At 35.8% G+C, this 14,824-nt stretch overlaps 1 protein-coding gene across 1 annotated transcript in view; it reads right to left on the bottom strand.

The window, feature by feature from the left end:
• Positions 1 to 3,395: 3,395 nt before the first annotated feature.
• The window catches only part of INTS6 (integrator complex subunit 6), a 98,874-nt gene continuing 87,445 nt past the window's right edge, over positions 3,396 to 14,824 (bottom strand). The window contains exons 16-18 of the mRNA XM_075563488.1: positions 10,350 to 10,718; positions 8,524 to 8,617; positions 3,396 to 6,726 (exon numbers count right to left, since the gene is read on the bottom strand). Of these exons, the coding sequence (XP_075419603.1) occupies positions 6,633 to 6,726; positions 8,524 to 8,617; positions 10,350 to 10,718 (557 nt within the window). The 3' untranslated portion in view covers positions 3,396 to 6,632. The remainder of the gene's footprint in view (positions 6,727 to 8,523; positions 8,618 to 10,349; positions 10,719 to 14,824) is intronic.

Here is a 14,824-nt window from a genome sequence, read left to right on the forward strand (position 1 = left end):
TCAAAGGACAATTCTTCATAAAGTCTTCTTAATTTGGCATGAATTTCAGTGTTCAATGAGCTAGTACGAAGCCAAGTGCTCGATGACAGAGACAATTCTCAAAATTCCTGCAGAAAAAAATATCAAACAGTTAAAATAAATTAGATTCTTCACCAAGAACAAATGATGCCAAGTGAATTCTTCCACTGACTTTTCCTTGTCTGGTCCCCCATACTGGTGCTGAAAATAATGTATTATGAAAATAGCCACCTCAAATTTTCTGCTTATACCTTATTTACAAAATGGATAAAATGCAGCATAGTTTAGACTGTTTCTGGCTCTTTTTATCACATTCACGCACCACCTCCCCTTATATGCATAAAAAATGCAAACTAACTTCATTAGTCCCAGATGAAGCACAGATAGCTCCTTCAAGGCATAGTATGAACGACAATTTTAGGACTCATGCCAGAGACCTTACCTTTTTAGTGACATCAAGCTCTGGTAGAACATACTTTGTAAAGAGGTTGGCCTCTTTGGGTAGTGCAAGTGGCCAACAGCTCACAGAAAAGGTGCAAATTAAGATGTCAATCTAGTGACACTTTCAAAGAAATACCTGGCCATCGACTTCCAATTAGCCATGGAAAACCCAATGGAGCGCAGTTCTGCTCTGACACTCAAGTCAACATGAACTGCAGTGGACTCGACAGCAAATGCTAGCATTCACTTAGGTATAGAGTGGAAATCGGTGTTGAGTAAACCTGCGGATTTCAACTCTCCTCGGGTAGGTGTGTGGTCTGATGACTTAGTGGTTCTCCGTACGATGAAATGGTTGGACTACATGATTTCTAAATTGGTTCCTAGTTCCAAAGATTGTTTCTTTCATTCTTCATTTTCATCAAGTACAATATTTTTTCCTGTGAACCATTTTTAAATGGTTAATGATACATTCCAAAAACCTGTTAACTTCCCTAAGTTACTGTGCCTATTTTCTAAGTTTCTGTCTTCGAAATAGTAATACACAAGCATGCTTTATCCTGATTTTATTCAAAGATTCCTGCCTGTGAGCCAATTTAATTGCATGAGGGATACACCTAAGCATACAGAATGCGGCCTTACAGCATAAACATATTTTTAATAGAGTAAAATGGCCTCTTCAACTCCATAATAGACGTGCCTTCTTAAACGTAGCCTGAATCACTCAGGGAAAAGCATCTCAGTACTGGCTAAAATTTCCGGTCCCTGCGCTCCAGAATCAGTATTTTAACAAGTGCTTTGGATACGCTTATGAGTACTGAAGTTTTAGAACATTGACTGAAGGAAATATTTCAACACTATTTTTGAAAATATTGAAAACTGGGGCACAGATCTGAGTATCAATTCGGGGAATTGTGTATTAAGCTGACCAAATCTGAGGTTAAAATTACAGATGCTCTTATCTATTTTTGTAAAATGTATCTAGTTTGGATTTTCACATTTCTAAATCTTCCAACTTAAAATTCCACAAGTCCAGATGTGGCATAGTACTTTTAGAAATGGATGTATATAATCATCTCATAAACAAGGAATAGTCATTCTAAAAAATTACTTTCATAAGGTATTCCATGGGATGTTTAGGTGATAAAAAACGCACTGCCACGTGTTCCATTCTGACTCACGGTAACCTCATGGACAGAGAACCGCCCCTCTGGGTTTCTGAGGCTATAAATCTTCATGGGAGCAGAACGCTTCATAATTTTCCTGTGGAGCACCTGGTATTACTTCTGGCCTGGTCTTGTGATTATGCCACCATGGCTCATAAATCGAAGATAAGACTTGGCTAATTGGTATCTTTTCTGTAATTTTCCAATCTTCACCCCCATCAGAACACTAAACAATGAAAGGTCATTAGGATGTTTTCATTAAAAAAAAAAAAAACAAGGATAAAATTGACTTAACCAATCTCCCTCCCCACCAATATACAGAAAATGCAACAGGATTCCTCGTTTAGCACTATTGTTATTGACACAGTTTAAGATCCTTTTTAGTAGATTGGTCACACATCTTTTTCCTCACAGAAGTCACTACAGTATTATTTTTACACGATTAAGATAAATTAGGCATTAGTCTCTTTGGCAACATGGGCGTGTTTGCCCACCGCAGCTAAATAGTGTTCTTTATAGGTATACGAAGTATTTAAAAAACTTCCCAGCAGCTGTCTTAGATTCTCAGAGTTAAGAATATTTAATAAAATAAATGTTATTTTTCATGAGTTTCACCTTCACTTTTATTTGTAGTTGATGTATTTTAAAAATTTAAGTTTCTACATCTGGGTAGACTTAGTAAAATGTTAATGATAAATTACACATCTTGCCTAGTTCATTTTAAAGAAAGGTTGGTTTTTCAGATCACTGAAGTGCTAGTCCTCTAGTGACTCCCAGCCATTCTAGGACTAGGTGCTTGAAATTCAAGTTTGTGGGGAGATTCCAGTCTTCTAATTCCCGTTTTCCACGAACCTTTTAAAGCTCCCTCATATTCTAGCAAATGCATCTAGATATCCCCACCCCCGCCTTTTTTTTGGTCGAAAACCTGAGTTGGCCTAGTATCTTTCTCAAGCTTTACAAAACTACACAAAAATAAAATATCTGCCCTAAGAGGGTACCTGGCTCCATAAAAAACTACAGCCTTGGAAACACTTTAGAGCAGCGGTTCTCAACCTGTGGGTCACAATCCCTTTGGGGGTCGATGACTCTTTCACAGGGGTCGCCTGATTCATAACAGTAGGAAACTTGCTGTTATAATGTAGCAGAAAAAATAATTTTATGTTTGGGAGGGTCACCAAAACATGAGGAACTGTATGAAAGGGTCACGGCATTAGGAAGGTTGAGACCATGCTTTAGAATCATCAAATCAAAAATAACTCATTAGCTGGTTTTGTTAAGTATACCACCTTAGCCCTGGTGGCTTAGTGGTTAGGCACTTGGCTCTAAATAAACCCAAAGGGGTGACAGTCTGAACCCATCAGATGGTCCAATGGATAAAAATGTGGCAGTCTGGTTTAGTAGTCCTTGGAAAGTCTACAGGGCAGTTCTACTCAGTGCTATAGGGTTTTGTGAGTTTGAAAGACAGCAGTGGGTTTAGTTTATTTACACGAGGTAGGCTACCTTCAAAATTGATACGGCACAGACAATACTGTAGCACACATCAGCATAAGAAGTGCAAATCCTTTTAAGACCAATAGTATCGCACAAAGTGCGCAAATGATTTCTCATTTAAGCTTCATCTGCTTAATATCCCCACCCCATCCTCCAAAAACCTGGGACTTATCAGCGTAGGAAGAAAATATTCTCAGTAAAGAGATGTTGACAAGTCTAAACAAAATATTAAAAAGATATAGAACAGAAAAGACTAATAAAAATCAAGCAAAGGTCGATCTATTTTAACTGAGCATCAGGTATTGTTTTTATTAATGGAGAGCAAATAAAATGTGAAAATTATGCATAGGTTTTACACAAATTGCCCAGAAAATTGTCACATCATTTTATCTGGGAACAATTTGCATACTGCTGGAACGTGTGCTAGAAATCAAAGGGACGCTTTTGTGACAAAAAGATAAGACTCAAAAAAAAAAAAAGGTAAGACTAATTCATTAGTAGATGGGGAAGATAGTTCAACAGAATATATCCTAGCATTTTACCATGACGAACCTACTGATTAGGTAGAAATGTTACTTCTCCCTCAGAATAGGAAGAGTATCCTCTTAGTCTGTCAAAAGATCAACGATGAAAAACAACAGGTTCTACACAATCTCAAGAAACAAGAAGATAGGCAATACATTCGGAATTTGAGTATTTAAGTTGTTGAATGCAAAGACAATCTATTAAACCTCCACCTGACTCATAATAAAAAGTTTAAAATAGATAAAAGACAGACCAGGCTAGAATTGAATAGAAAGGTCATTGCTAAAAGCTGATAACCTAAAAACCATCAGTTTACATAAAGATTCATTTTTGGAATTCAGTTGCATAAAAATGATATCAAATCCTTGGGCTAAGAAAAGACATTATTTTTTTCAAAAGTGTGTTTTCAGAACTACTTTAGGAACCAGAAAATACAAGATTAATCTCCAGCTAGTTCCACAGTCCACATACCAGTCTATATATAGACTTAAGTCTTTATGACTTAATTTACCTTTTGAACAAGTATTTGCCCATTTCCCACAAGATGAAGTAGCTACTCTTCTAATGACAAAGATCCAAATAAGTCTCAGTCCTTAAGTACACAAATTGACAAAATTGGATTAAAAAGAACATTAAAAAAAACTCAACCTTGATATTAAACTTTCAGAGTACCATTTACTCATTCAGTGCCATAACGGGCCTAAAAGGAATGAAAGCACACAAAATATACTTTCGTTCCACTTTGTTTGTAAGTAGAATTTTATAGTATTTTTATCACTTATGTAGTTAATATGCCCGTTGTCTTTTTACAAACATTGAAAGAAATGGGGCATTGAGTTTTAGTTCAGATGATTTGTACTGAGGGTGTAAAACATGGCTGAGCTAGAGGAGGAAAAAAAGAGACTGAACAAATGGTTTCTTCCCCATTCACTCTAGGGTTCATCTCTTCAAAATATATTAAAAACCAAAGGTCTAAAAGCATAGGTTCCCAAACTTTGGCCTACTACACACTTTTCAAGAAAAATAAAAATTACTCATGTTTTGCAGCCCCCTTGCATCATTCTAGTGGCCCCCAGAGGTCGATCACCCATTTTGAGAAACACTGGTCAAAGTGATTATTACTTCATGAAACAACCTGTCAAAAATAAGTTTTTGGCTAAGGAAAGCTACTAAATACTGGTATTTATTTTTTTTCCTAGGTATTTTGAGTTTGTATGGGAATGATTTTTAATCCTTTTTATTAATGCTAGAATCTTCAAGTATGAATAATTTATAACTAGACAATATATTCTGGATTTGGTTAGCTCTTGAATTTAGCAGCATGATTTCAAGCTATTATTTTAACAACTTCACATTCGAAAAGATATTCCCTGCTTTACTTAAGGTTGTGAATGTTACAAAAATAAAGGTTTTAAGAACTGCATATAAAAATATTATACAATGTGATATTAGCTGCTCTGTGTTCTTAACAAGATTTGTCTTTAATATTGGGAAAATTTCAAATTTCGTAGATTAAATCAACACATCATAAAAGCATGCCCTTCACTTTAATCTATGTTTTTCTTTATCAAAACCCACACACAACTTAGTTTTGCCATAATATGAACTTCATTACATCTTCTGCTAAAGTATTAAAGGGTATGTGATTTTTAAACATTCTGACTGTAAAAATATTTCAACTTTATTGTAAGCTTTTTTCTCTTAATCCACTTTATTTTAAACACTTTTTCTAGTGGTTACTAAAAAAAAAACGCACTTATAAGGCACAGGAGTGATCTATATGAATAATGAGTCAGATCATAGGCTCGCTTCCTTAATAAGAAAACAGAAGATCATGTGTCGGAATGAGGGTGAAGAGTGAGGAGTCTGGGTTATTCTTTATCCTGTGTAACTTGGGGGAATGCAAAGTGATCATATGCAACATGATCTTAAGTGTGTTTCCTTTCCATTTTTGTGCCTAAGTAAAATTGAGAATTAAATATGAGACTAGCAGAGTAGAACAAAGGGATCCGCGCCCTATGAACGACCCCAAAATGTCGTGGGCCTTTTGTAAATGTGGCATATCCATTTGTTAAAAGCTGCGCATTTCTTCAGGGTATGTTGTGAGCTCCTGATACTTACCCTCAATCACATGGTAACGAATGGCTTCAGTGGGATGACATCCACAAACGTAGTGAGAAGGAAAAAGGGGTAGTAGAGAAGGACACCCGTCATGTCGGAAGCCTGCTTTTAAAACAGCTTTCTAAGTGTATGTCTATGTGCCACAGAGAGTTGTTTCCAATATGTAGGCACAGTTGGGAGTGTATGCGTGGATAACAAAAACCAAGACCACAGAATAAAAAGGCAACATAGATTAACACATAAGTACAGTTACACCACATATTTTTCCAGTGCTAAAAAACAAGGCCTTTAAGATTTTTTTCTCAAATTATTTTAAATGTGATTATTTCCTAAACCACACGAGAGTAAAATAGAGCATTTATTGATGGAATAACAAAAGTGCTTTTCTTAAATATTTTTCAAAATACATTTGTACAACTTACAATAATATATCCAAAATAACTGTACATACAAAACATTACCTAGTTTTAATGTATGTGCTTTTTTTCCCCAAAAATTACAAAGTAACTCCTTTTTTCTTTTTTTGGCAGAGTTCAACCTTAATAGAGGTGACAATTTTCAAGGTTGGTTTAAGAAAATAGAACCTGAGGGAAATTGACACGCAAGAGTCAATGACAAGCAAGATATTTGAAGGATAGCTTTTAGTTTGCTAAACAAAAAATGTTTTTGTTTTTAGTGATACTTTTCACATTACAAAAATAAACCAAAATGAAGAAAAGGTCACTATAAAATGATGGGAAAGGATCTGTAGACTTGCTTTTTGTGTTTCAAATAACCAACAATGCATGTCAAAAATGAATGCAACACAATAGTTTTGTATATACTTCGTGTTTGGAGAAGAGCATGAACTAAGTAGCCTCATTCTATGTTTTCTTAATTGCTATTAATATGGTTGATCTGATTGGCTCTTCGATGAATTTCATCCAAAAAGTTCTCCAGTTGTTCTATTAGCATTCGTTTTTTAAACCTGCATGAAGAAATAATACCACTCTCAATTTCTTTTAACAAATATATATCAGTTACCAGAGAAATGTTAACAAATTACAAAGAAGCACAACAGCTTATTTCAAATTAAGAATGAAAAAAATGAGCTCTATTAAAATCTATTGATTGAGACATTATTAAATCAGTACAGTATTATCATTTGACCATAAAATATATAATCCAAGCCATAGTTCTCAAAATTATTTGGCTTACTACTACTCCCTTTTCAGAAAAAAAAAATTATCCAGTGCCCCCGGTAATGAAAAACTGTCATATTATCACTCATAATCCAAGATAAAGTGTAGGTCTCTACTTTCACAGCCCCACTGGATCATGCCAGTACTGCCCAGGGTGTGGTATCACCTGTTTTGGAAAACACAGATTTAGAACTAAACACAATAGGCTACTCCTTCCACAACCAAAAGTAAAAAGAAAAGGGGGGTTAAAAGTAATGCATTCATGAGTTAAAAGCAACTAATAGCTTAGATTTATTAAACAAGTACTTTAAGAGTTCCTTCCAATACTCTTTGAAAGTTAAATGTTGAAAGCAGTATGAATAAAATGGAAGGAAAAATGAGAGTTGGGCCATCGCAGTTAAAAATCATGCTGCTCTACTATTCCAATGAGGAAGCTAGCAAACCCAGTACAATCAGCTACGATAGCGTAGAACAAACAGCATTCAAATGGCAATTTAAAAATATATAATAATATAGGTAGTCTAATTTCTAATTGCAATAGTATTTACCTAAGTATTGCTACTGCAGATGCTTTCTAGGAACTCTAAATATCCTAGAACTGTATGCAGTCTATACCTATTTCCTCTCACTTGTCACCTTTTATGCATAGCCATTTTACTCTTACCCAACACTTGTAAAGACAAGTGAATAAAGTATAGGTATTAGTCACATACACAGTAATAGAGCTAACTAAATCCACAAAATTTGATCTGACAGAATGTTAATTAAAAGAATCTAACAAATGAATTTCTTAAAATTATGAGTAGCTACGGCTTTTCCTTGATCCTTAAAAAGTGGTCTGAGCTAGAGCCACTCAAAAACAAAACAGAAAAAGAGGTTATCTGCTCTAGCTTTGATGTGAAGGATGAAGAGACTGATGTAATTAAGGGAAAGGACTATGCTTACATTTAGAAGGAAAGATAAGACAGATACTAAGTTCCCTAATAATATTAAAATTGTGTATTTTTCAAAGAAAAAATTTTAATGCTTTTTATCCTTTCTAAACTCACACAACTATGCTTTTCATTTGATTAAACCTTCCGTCCTAGATATCTTTTAAAACCTTGATCTACTTTCTTCATACTAAAGTACATTAACCTAGGCTGCAGAAAGCAATTAGATTAAGTGCACTCTGTACAACTCTGGTCCCCTAATTGTAGGATTCCTCATGTATAGTGAATTGAATTCAGATATTGCCTCTCGGGCGTTTTTCCTAATCACTGATTAATATTAAATGTGGTTCAAATACTTTAAGAAGAAAAACAAAAGGTTGTTAAAAATAAACACATTCAAAGGTCACAGAGTACGTAAATGAGAGTTATGCAAGTATCTAGTAACTTCTGAGAATTGTATTTTGTCTATAATTTCTGAAGAACTTGTGTGGTGAATTTTTAAGTGAAGTTCTTTTGTAAACTAAAAACAAGAAGCGCATGTATGTGTGTCCTATAAAAGCACAGACAAAATAAGTGCAAAATAGATCCTGTTATAATGCCACTTATATATAAGCTAAGGGCTTATTTCATAACGTGCAGTAGTGTATTTACCTTGCTGCTTCTTTGATGACATTTTGCAAAAATATTAGTTTTGTTTGTAAACTGCCTTGCACATGCTTCAGTAAAATGAAGATTCTTTCATATTCTAAAAACAAGAGAAGCAAAATGAAAAGTTACATGGTTTTCATTTGCACCATTATCCATTATTTTTCTGTGGTACATCTATATTATGATATACTAAGACAAAAACAAAAATATTGTACCTAAACACTTCAATACTTCATTTAAGATTTATGATATATAGTAACACTTTTTTTTGGGGGGGGGGGAACGGGAACTACCAACACAGAAAATAAACTATTAAATATGGTTTTAGAAAAAGTTCTCATTAAAGTATTAGCCATTAAGCTTATTTAGAAGCATAAATAAGTAGCTTTTTGATAGTACTGCTTAAAAATATGCAAGTGGCTTAAAAAAAAATCTATCCTTAGAATACAAATTCTAAACTACAGCTACCAAGAAGAAAAAGGGTAAACATCAAGTTTTCAGTGAAATTCTGCCAACCTCCTGAAGAGCAAGTCCTATCCACTTTGGAGCTTGTCAGTATCTTTTGGAAAAAATGTCATTAACATTGTGGGAACTGGAAACACAAGGAATCCAGGAGATGATCGCTTCAGGACCAATGGAGAGAGTGGTGATACTGGGAGTGTGGAGGAAAGGTGGGATTGAAAGGGGGAACCGATTATAAGGATCTACGTATAACCTCCTCCCTGGGGGACAGCCAACAGAAAAGTGGGTGAAGGGAGACATCAGACGGTGTAAGATATGACAAATTAATAAATTATGAATTATCAAGGGTTCATGAGGGAGGGGGAGTGGGACGAGAAGGGGAAAAAATGAAGAGCTGATACCAAGGGCTTAAGTGGAGAGCAAATATTTTGAGAATGATGAGGGCAATGAAATGTTCAAATGTGCTTGACACAATTGCGGTATGTATAGATTGTGATGAGTTGTATGAGTCCCCAATAAAATGATTTTAAAAAATATACTGTGGGGTTTTTTTTCCCCTATAAGGTTCTGTGACAATCATATAATACATAGTTTAGTTTTTTACACTAAATACACCCCTGGTCACACTCAACGCTTAAATCTTAAACACAGTAAGTACTATGCCAAGAACTTGATAGACTTGAACTCATCTAATTGTCACCACATTTTGGGGGGCTAGCTGTAGTAAAACTTCTGGTGAGACTACTACTCAAGAATGTTCGTCATGGCAGAATGTCAAGAGTGTCATGGCAGAAATTATGTGTCATTTATCTGTGTATCTTCATTGCTTTCAATCTCTCCTACCTACCATTTACACCTAGCATAGTACCTTGGACACAGTGGATAATTCAGTAAATGCCAGGAGGGTGGAGTGGAAAGGGGGAACCGATCGAAAGGATCTACATATAATCTCCTCCCTGGAGAACGGACAACAAAAAAGTGGGTGAAGGGAGATGACAGACAGTATAAGAGATGACAAAATAATAATAATTTATGAATTATCAAGGGTTCATGAGGGATGGGGGTGGGGAGGGGGAAATGAGGAGCCGATAGTAGAAAGGCTCAAGCTGATAGTACTAGGGCTCAAGTAGAAAGTACATGTTCTGAGAATGATGATGGCAACAAATGTACAAATGTGCCCGACACAATGGATGGATGGATGGTGATGAGCTGTATGAGCCCCCAATAAAATGATTAAAAATAAATGTAAAAGAACCAAATGTCATGTAGCTCAGATGTTGTCCTAGATTCCTGTGCTATGCTACGTCTTGAATTAATGTGACTGTCTTGTTTTATACAAATCAAATCTGAGGTTTTTCTCTACGTACTTCTTCCCGGTTTTCGGATCTCTTTCATAATTTGTGCTTTTAGTTCAGTGTTGACCTCTTCATGGCTTCTGCAGTGCGTCACTTTCTTTCCTTTGTTAGTGGAAGAAGCTGGTATATTCTCTTCAGCACACTGTTCTTTATCTCTTGGCTCCTCATGGTTTTCTAAAAATCCACCTACTGCTAGGTCATTAGTTCCTAAATTGTCCTGACCTAAAGCCTCTGTATGATTGGTTGGTCGGTCCAATAAATTAGTAGAAGAAGCCGAAAATTCCATATCCATAGCATTTGGTGTAATGTCTGATGGAAGTTGGTCTGCAACATGATTTTCAACCACATCATCTACTGCCGAATCATTAGTGTTTTCTGAAGCTAAAGGATGAAAGAAAAAAATTATGAGAGCCAATGTCATAGCACACACTGAAGAAAGCCACAAGAGACTATTATATATAGCATCTTACAACCAAACTTCCTTGATTAACACAAATCAACAAACAATGTGACATGGTCCTTAATTTTTGCCAAAGATAATATGGTAAAATTCAATCTAAAATGTTTACAGTATTAACAAAATTTGTCCAACCTCTGCCTTTAGAAACAAAATAAAAAACAAAGCCAGTTTCAGCCAGATTTTAGTTCTCTGTTTTATTCTGTGGTAATTAAGTCATCTCAGGCGTCTCTCAGTAGACTAAAACCTGCAACTTTTTGGTTAGCAATTGAGCATGCTAACCATTTACACCACTCATGGATTCCTTTCATGTCTTTATGAAATCACTATATGATCAAAGAAATCGAGACCATCTTTCCTTTAGAGAACCCTAGCACATTCCAGTGGAAGTCTGCTTTATACAACCATTATCATTTATAAACAAAAGTGAACACTAGAGAAATTGATGGCCAGTTAATCCTGCTTCAGCATTCTGCAGGGATTAGCACCAAACATGTCATTTTCACAGTACATCCTTTTATAACTGTCTACTCTTCATTATTTGAGCAATACAGAGCAACGGGGTACCCAAATTAGATCATTAGTCCACAGATGCTGAAGCTTGCAAGCTTGCTCTACATCAGATTATTAGACTTGCTCTTCACAGAAACCAAATGAATTCTAGGTTTCCTGGTTGCTCACCAATTCCCCAAACATTGCCTAAATTCATCTGTTTTCCTCATGTATTGTCCCAATGTAAACAGTTCATCCAAATTCTCTGTACATTCATCTCCCATAAATCCTCTCCTAAATCCTATTCCATGATTTGAAAACTCTTCACTGAATATTCTCCAGGATAATTCATGCTTCACCTGAAATCTAGCTCTCCCCTAGCTCTTCTTTGCTTCCTGGACTCTGTAACAGTCTCTGTGAATTTAAAGTCAGGTCCTGGGATTACCTGGCTTCTTCCTCTCTCTCATTATTATCTGATTTGCTTCATGCATCTGGCTTCACGGTGTCTCTCTCACCCCTCAACTACCTAATGAAATCGTCTTAGGCTCCTAACTACTCAAAATGGGAGTGTGCAGAAAAGCAGCATTAGCACCCTCAGAGAACTGGCTACAAATTTTCACCTTGACCTCTACCATAAACGTAATGAATTGAAATCTGTATTTGAACATGACTTCCAGGTTATTCATATTCTTATTAAAATTTGAGAAGTGTTAAGTGACTTGAAGGTCAATTAACTGGACTGAAAATTCTTTCATCTCTTTTTCTTTTTCAATTTCTTATCTCCAAAGAACTCATCCATTTATAATTTTGTCTCCTATATCAAAGGCACATTCAGCCATCTTGGAGCATAAGCCTGCATTTCTATGTTTATGTTATTTAGCTACTCATATTTCTCTAATTCATTCCAACTTCCTTTATACAACCTCCTTTCTTGTTCATTGCCTCTCTGGTCACTTTCCTAGTTATCCATCTTATATTCTACAATATATCATTTTGGGGGCCATTTTTACTATAAATTCCCCCAATGATATCTATTGGGCAGAATACTCAAATCAAATGACTATTTGCTTCCTCTAGAACGGAATTGGGAATGCTTGGCCTTTTCTTAGATACTTAGCACTACAAAACAATTTCTCCATTTCCCCAAAGCAGAAGTCTAACCTTCACCATTCTCTCCACATTTCTGACTTGGAGAACTGTTCCTCCTTCTCCCCCAGGAGGTTATTCTGCAACAAAATGCTGCTGCTTCCTGTAGGGAAGAGATCTAATCATCTCTGTGACCTCTATGAAAGGAACCTTGGTGATGTATTTAGTGGTTACTCATTGGGCTGCTAACCTCAAGGTTTGCGGTTCAAAACCACCCAGGAGAAAGATGAATCTTTCTACTTCAGTAGAGTTTGTCTCAGAAACCCATGGTGAAGTTCCAACCTATCCTATAGGGTTGCTGTTAGTCGGACTCGATAGCAACAAGAGTGCTGACCTTTATGAAGTAAATTTCTGCTTCAAAGCGAAAAGGAAAGAAAACCTATGGGATAAAATTTCACATTACTAAATGTGCACCCCCACCCATCCTGTTTCAATTAAAACATTCTTTGTTCTGTGATCTAGACCAGAGATCGGCAAACTGAGGCTCTCAAAAGCCATACCCAGCTTTTTCAGTACATATATATGGCTTAGGGGGAGGGTGGAGAACTTAAAAGGTTATTATTCAGATAATGGAGATTTTGTTTGTAAAAATTTATTTTGGCTTTCATATAATTTTTAAATTGTTGAGGGACAAGATTGGTTTCTCTTGTCCAAAGTTTGCTAATCCATGATCTAGGCATTTTCTCTTGCCTTCTCAGAGATTTTTCGTCAATTATGCCCTTTCTTAGCTCCAGTTCCAATCTGACCCTCTCTACTCTCACTCTAGTGTGCTCCAGTAGTTTTGTTTCTTTTCAATTAAAAACCAAACCATGCTATACTTTTCAACTTCTTCCTCTACCACTTCTTTTTCCACCTTCCCTTTAGAGCTCTATTTCTTCAAATGCTATTTACAATAATTTCATCCATATTTTCATCACAAATGCTGGTTAATCCACTTGTTTGGCTCTTGCCCCTTTTAAACCACCAAAATTGTTCTCACAAAGATAGATTAACAGAATCTTTCCAATTCTCCTGATTGATCTACTGAAGAAGCACTGAATCCACTAGTCACTCAAGTTCTCTCTCATGACACTAAATTCATCCCTATTTTCTCCTTCCTCTATATTCTTTCTTTCCATTCTCTTTTTCTGAATCCTCCCTATCCTCTTAACTTTGGCACTACTAACATCTGTCTTTGTTTCTTACTTCCACAACTTGTGAGATTTTATTCACTCCAATGGGAAGCTATGTCTCCTCTAACTGAGCCCACTCTCCCAACCTTAAATTTCCATTGTCTCAGGATCACCACTTCTAAATTTGCACATCAACTCTCTCTCCATTCTATATGCCTCTCCCTATACTCAATATCTACTCAATCACCAAGTCCTTTTCTTGATATGTCCAAGAATTTATCAAGTACTAATTTTCATTAAAATTTCATCATTGTCTCTTTCTTAGATTTCTATAATAGCCTACTAAAGGGTCCCTATTAAGTCCATCATAACTCTGATATTAACTAGCTACTCAAACTCTACATTCTCTAGTTGCCTCATATACTTTGTATTTGTGGGAATGTTTCTATTTTACTCAGGATCAAGTAAGCCAAAACTCACTGCCACTGAGTCACTTATGAGTCAGAGAAACCCTATACCTATAAGAGAGAATAGAACAGCCTTTGTGAATTTCTATGACTGAAAATCTTATGGGAATAAAATGCCTCATCTTTCTCCTGAGGATTAGCTGGTGTTTTCAAATTGTTGATGTTTCAGTTAGCAGCCTAACAACCAACTACCCCACCAGGGTTCCCAGGATGCAAGTTAAGACCTGTATACTGGAAGTAGTTTATGTGTCTTCCGACTATCTTTTAAACTATAAGATTTTTTTTAACCTTAAACTATAAAATTTTTCTTTTCTAAGCATTCCAAGTCCATAAGACATTGTTTTCTTTCTTTTTCTTTTTTTTTCAGTGAGTGAGTGAGTGAGTTAGTGGGAGAGTGAGTGAGTGAGTGAATGAGTGAGTTAGTGGGAGAGTGAGTGAGAGAGTGAGTGAGTTAGTGGGAGAGTGAGTGAGTGAGTGAGAGAGTGAGTGAGAGAGAGTGAGTGTGTGAGTAAGTTAGTGGGAGAGTGAGTGAGTGAGTGGAGGACATTGTTTTCTATAGCACTTTTTACACTCTAGATTTTGCTAATGGTGTTGTTTTATCATTCAACATGTTCTTCTTAAATAAACTTCTAAAGAATATGTTCAATTATTATTTTGCAAGGCTACTTCAAATAGAATACTGTATATTTCCACCAAGAGGCATGGAATATCTTGCTTCTACACTTAACTTGATGTCAGTCACTAACTATCACTGTCTATATCCATTAACTCACTAAGGAGTCCCTACATTCAAACTAGACTCTCTCTGATAAT

The sequence above is a fragment of the Tenrec ecaudatus genome, chromosome 11, assembly GCF_050624435.1.
Source record: "Tenrec ecaudatus isolate mTenEca1 chromosome 11, mTenEca1.hap1, whole genome shotgun sequence".
NCBI classification, from domain to species: domain Eukaryota; kingdom Metazoa; phylum Chordata; class Mammalia; order Afrosoricida; family Tenrecidae; genus Tenrec; species Tenrec ecaudatus.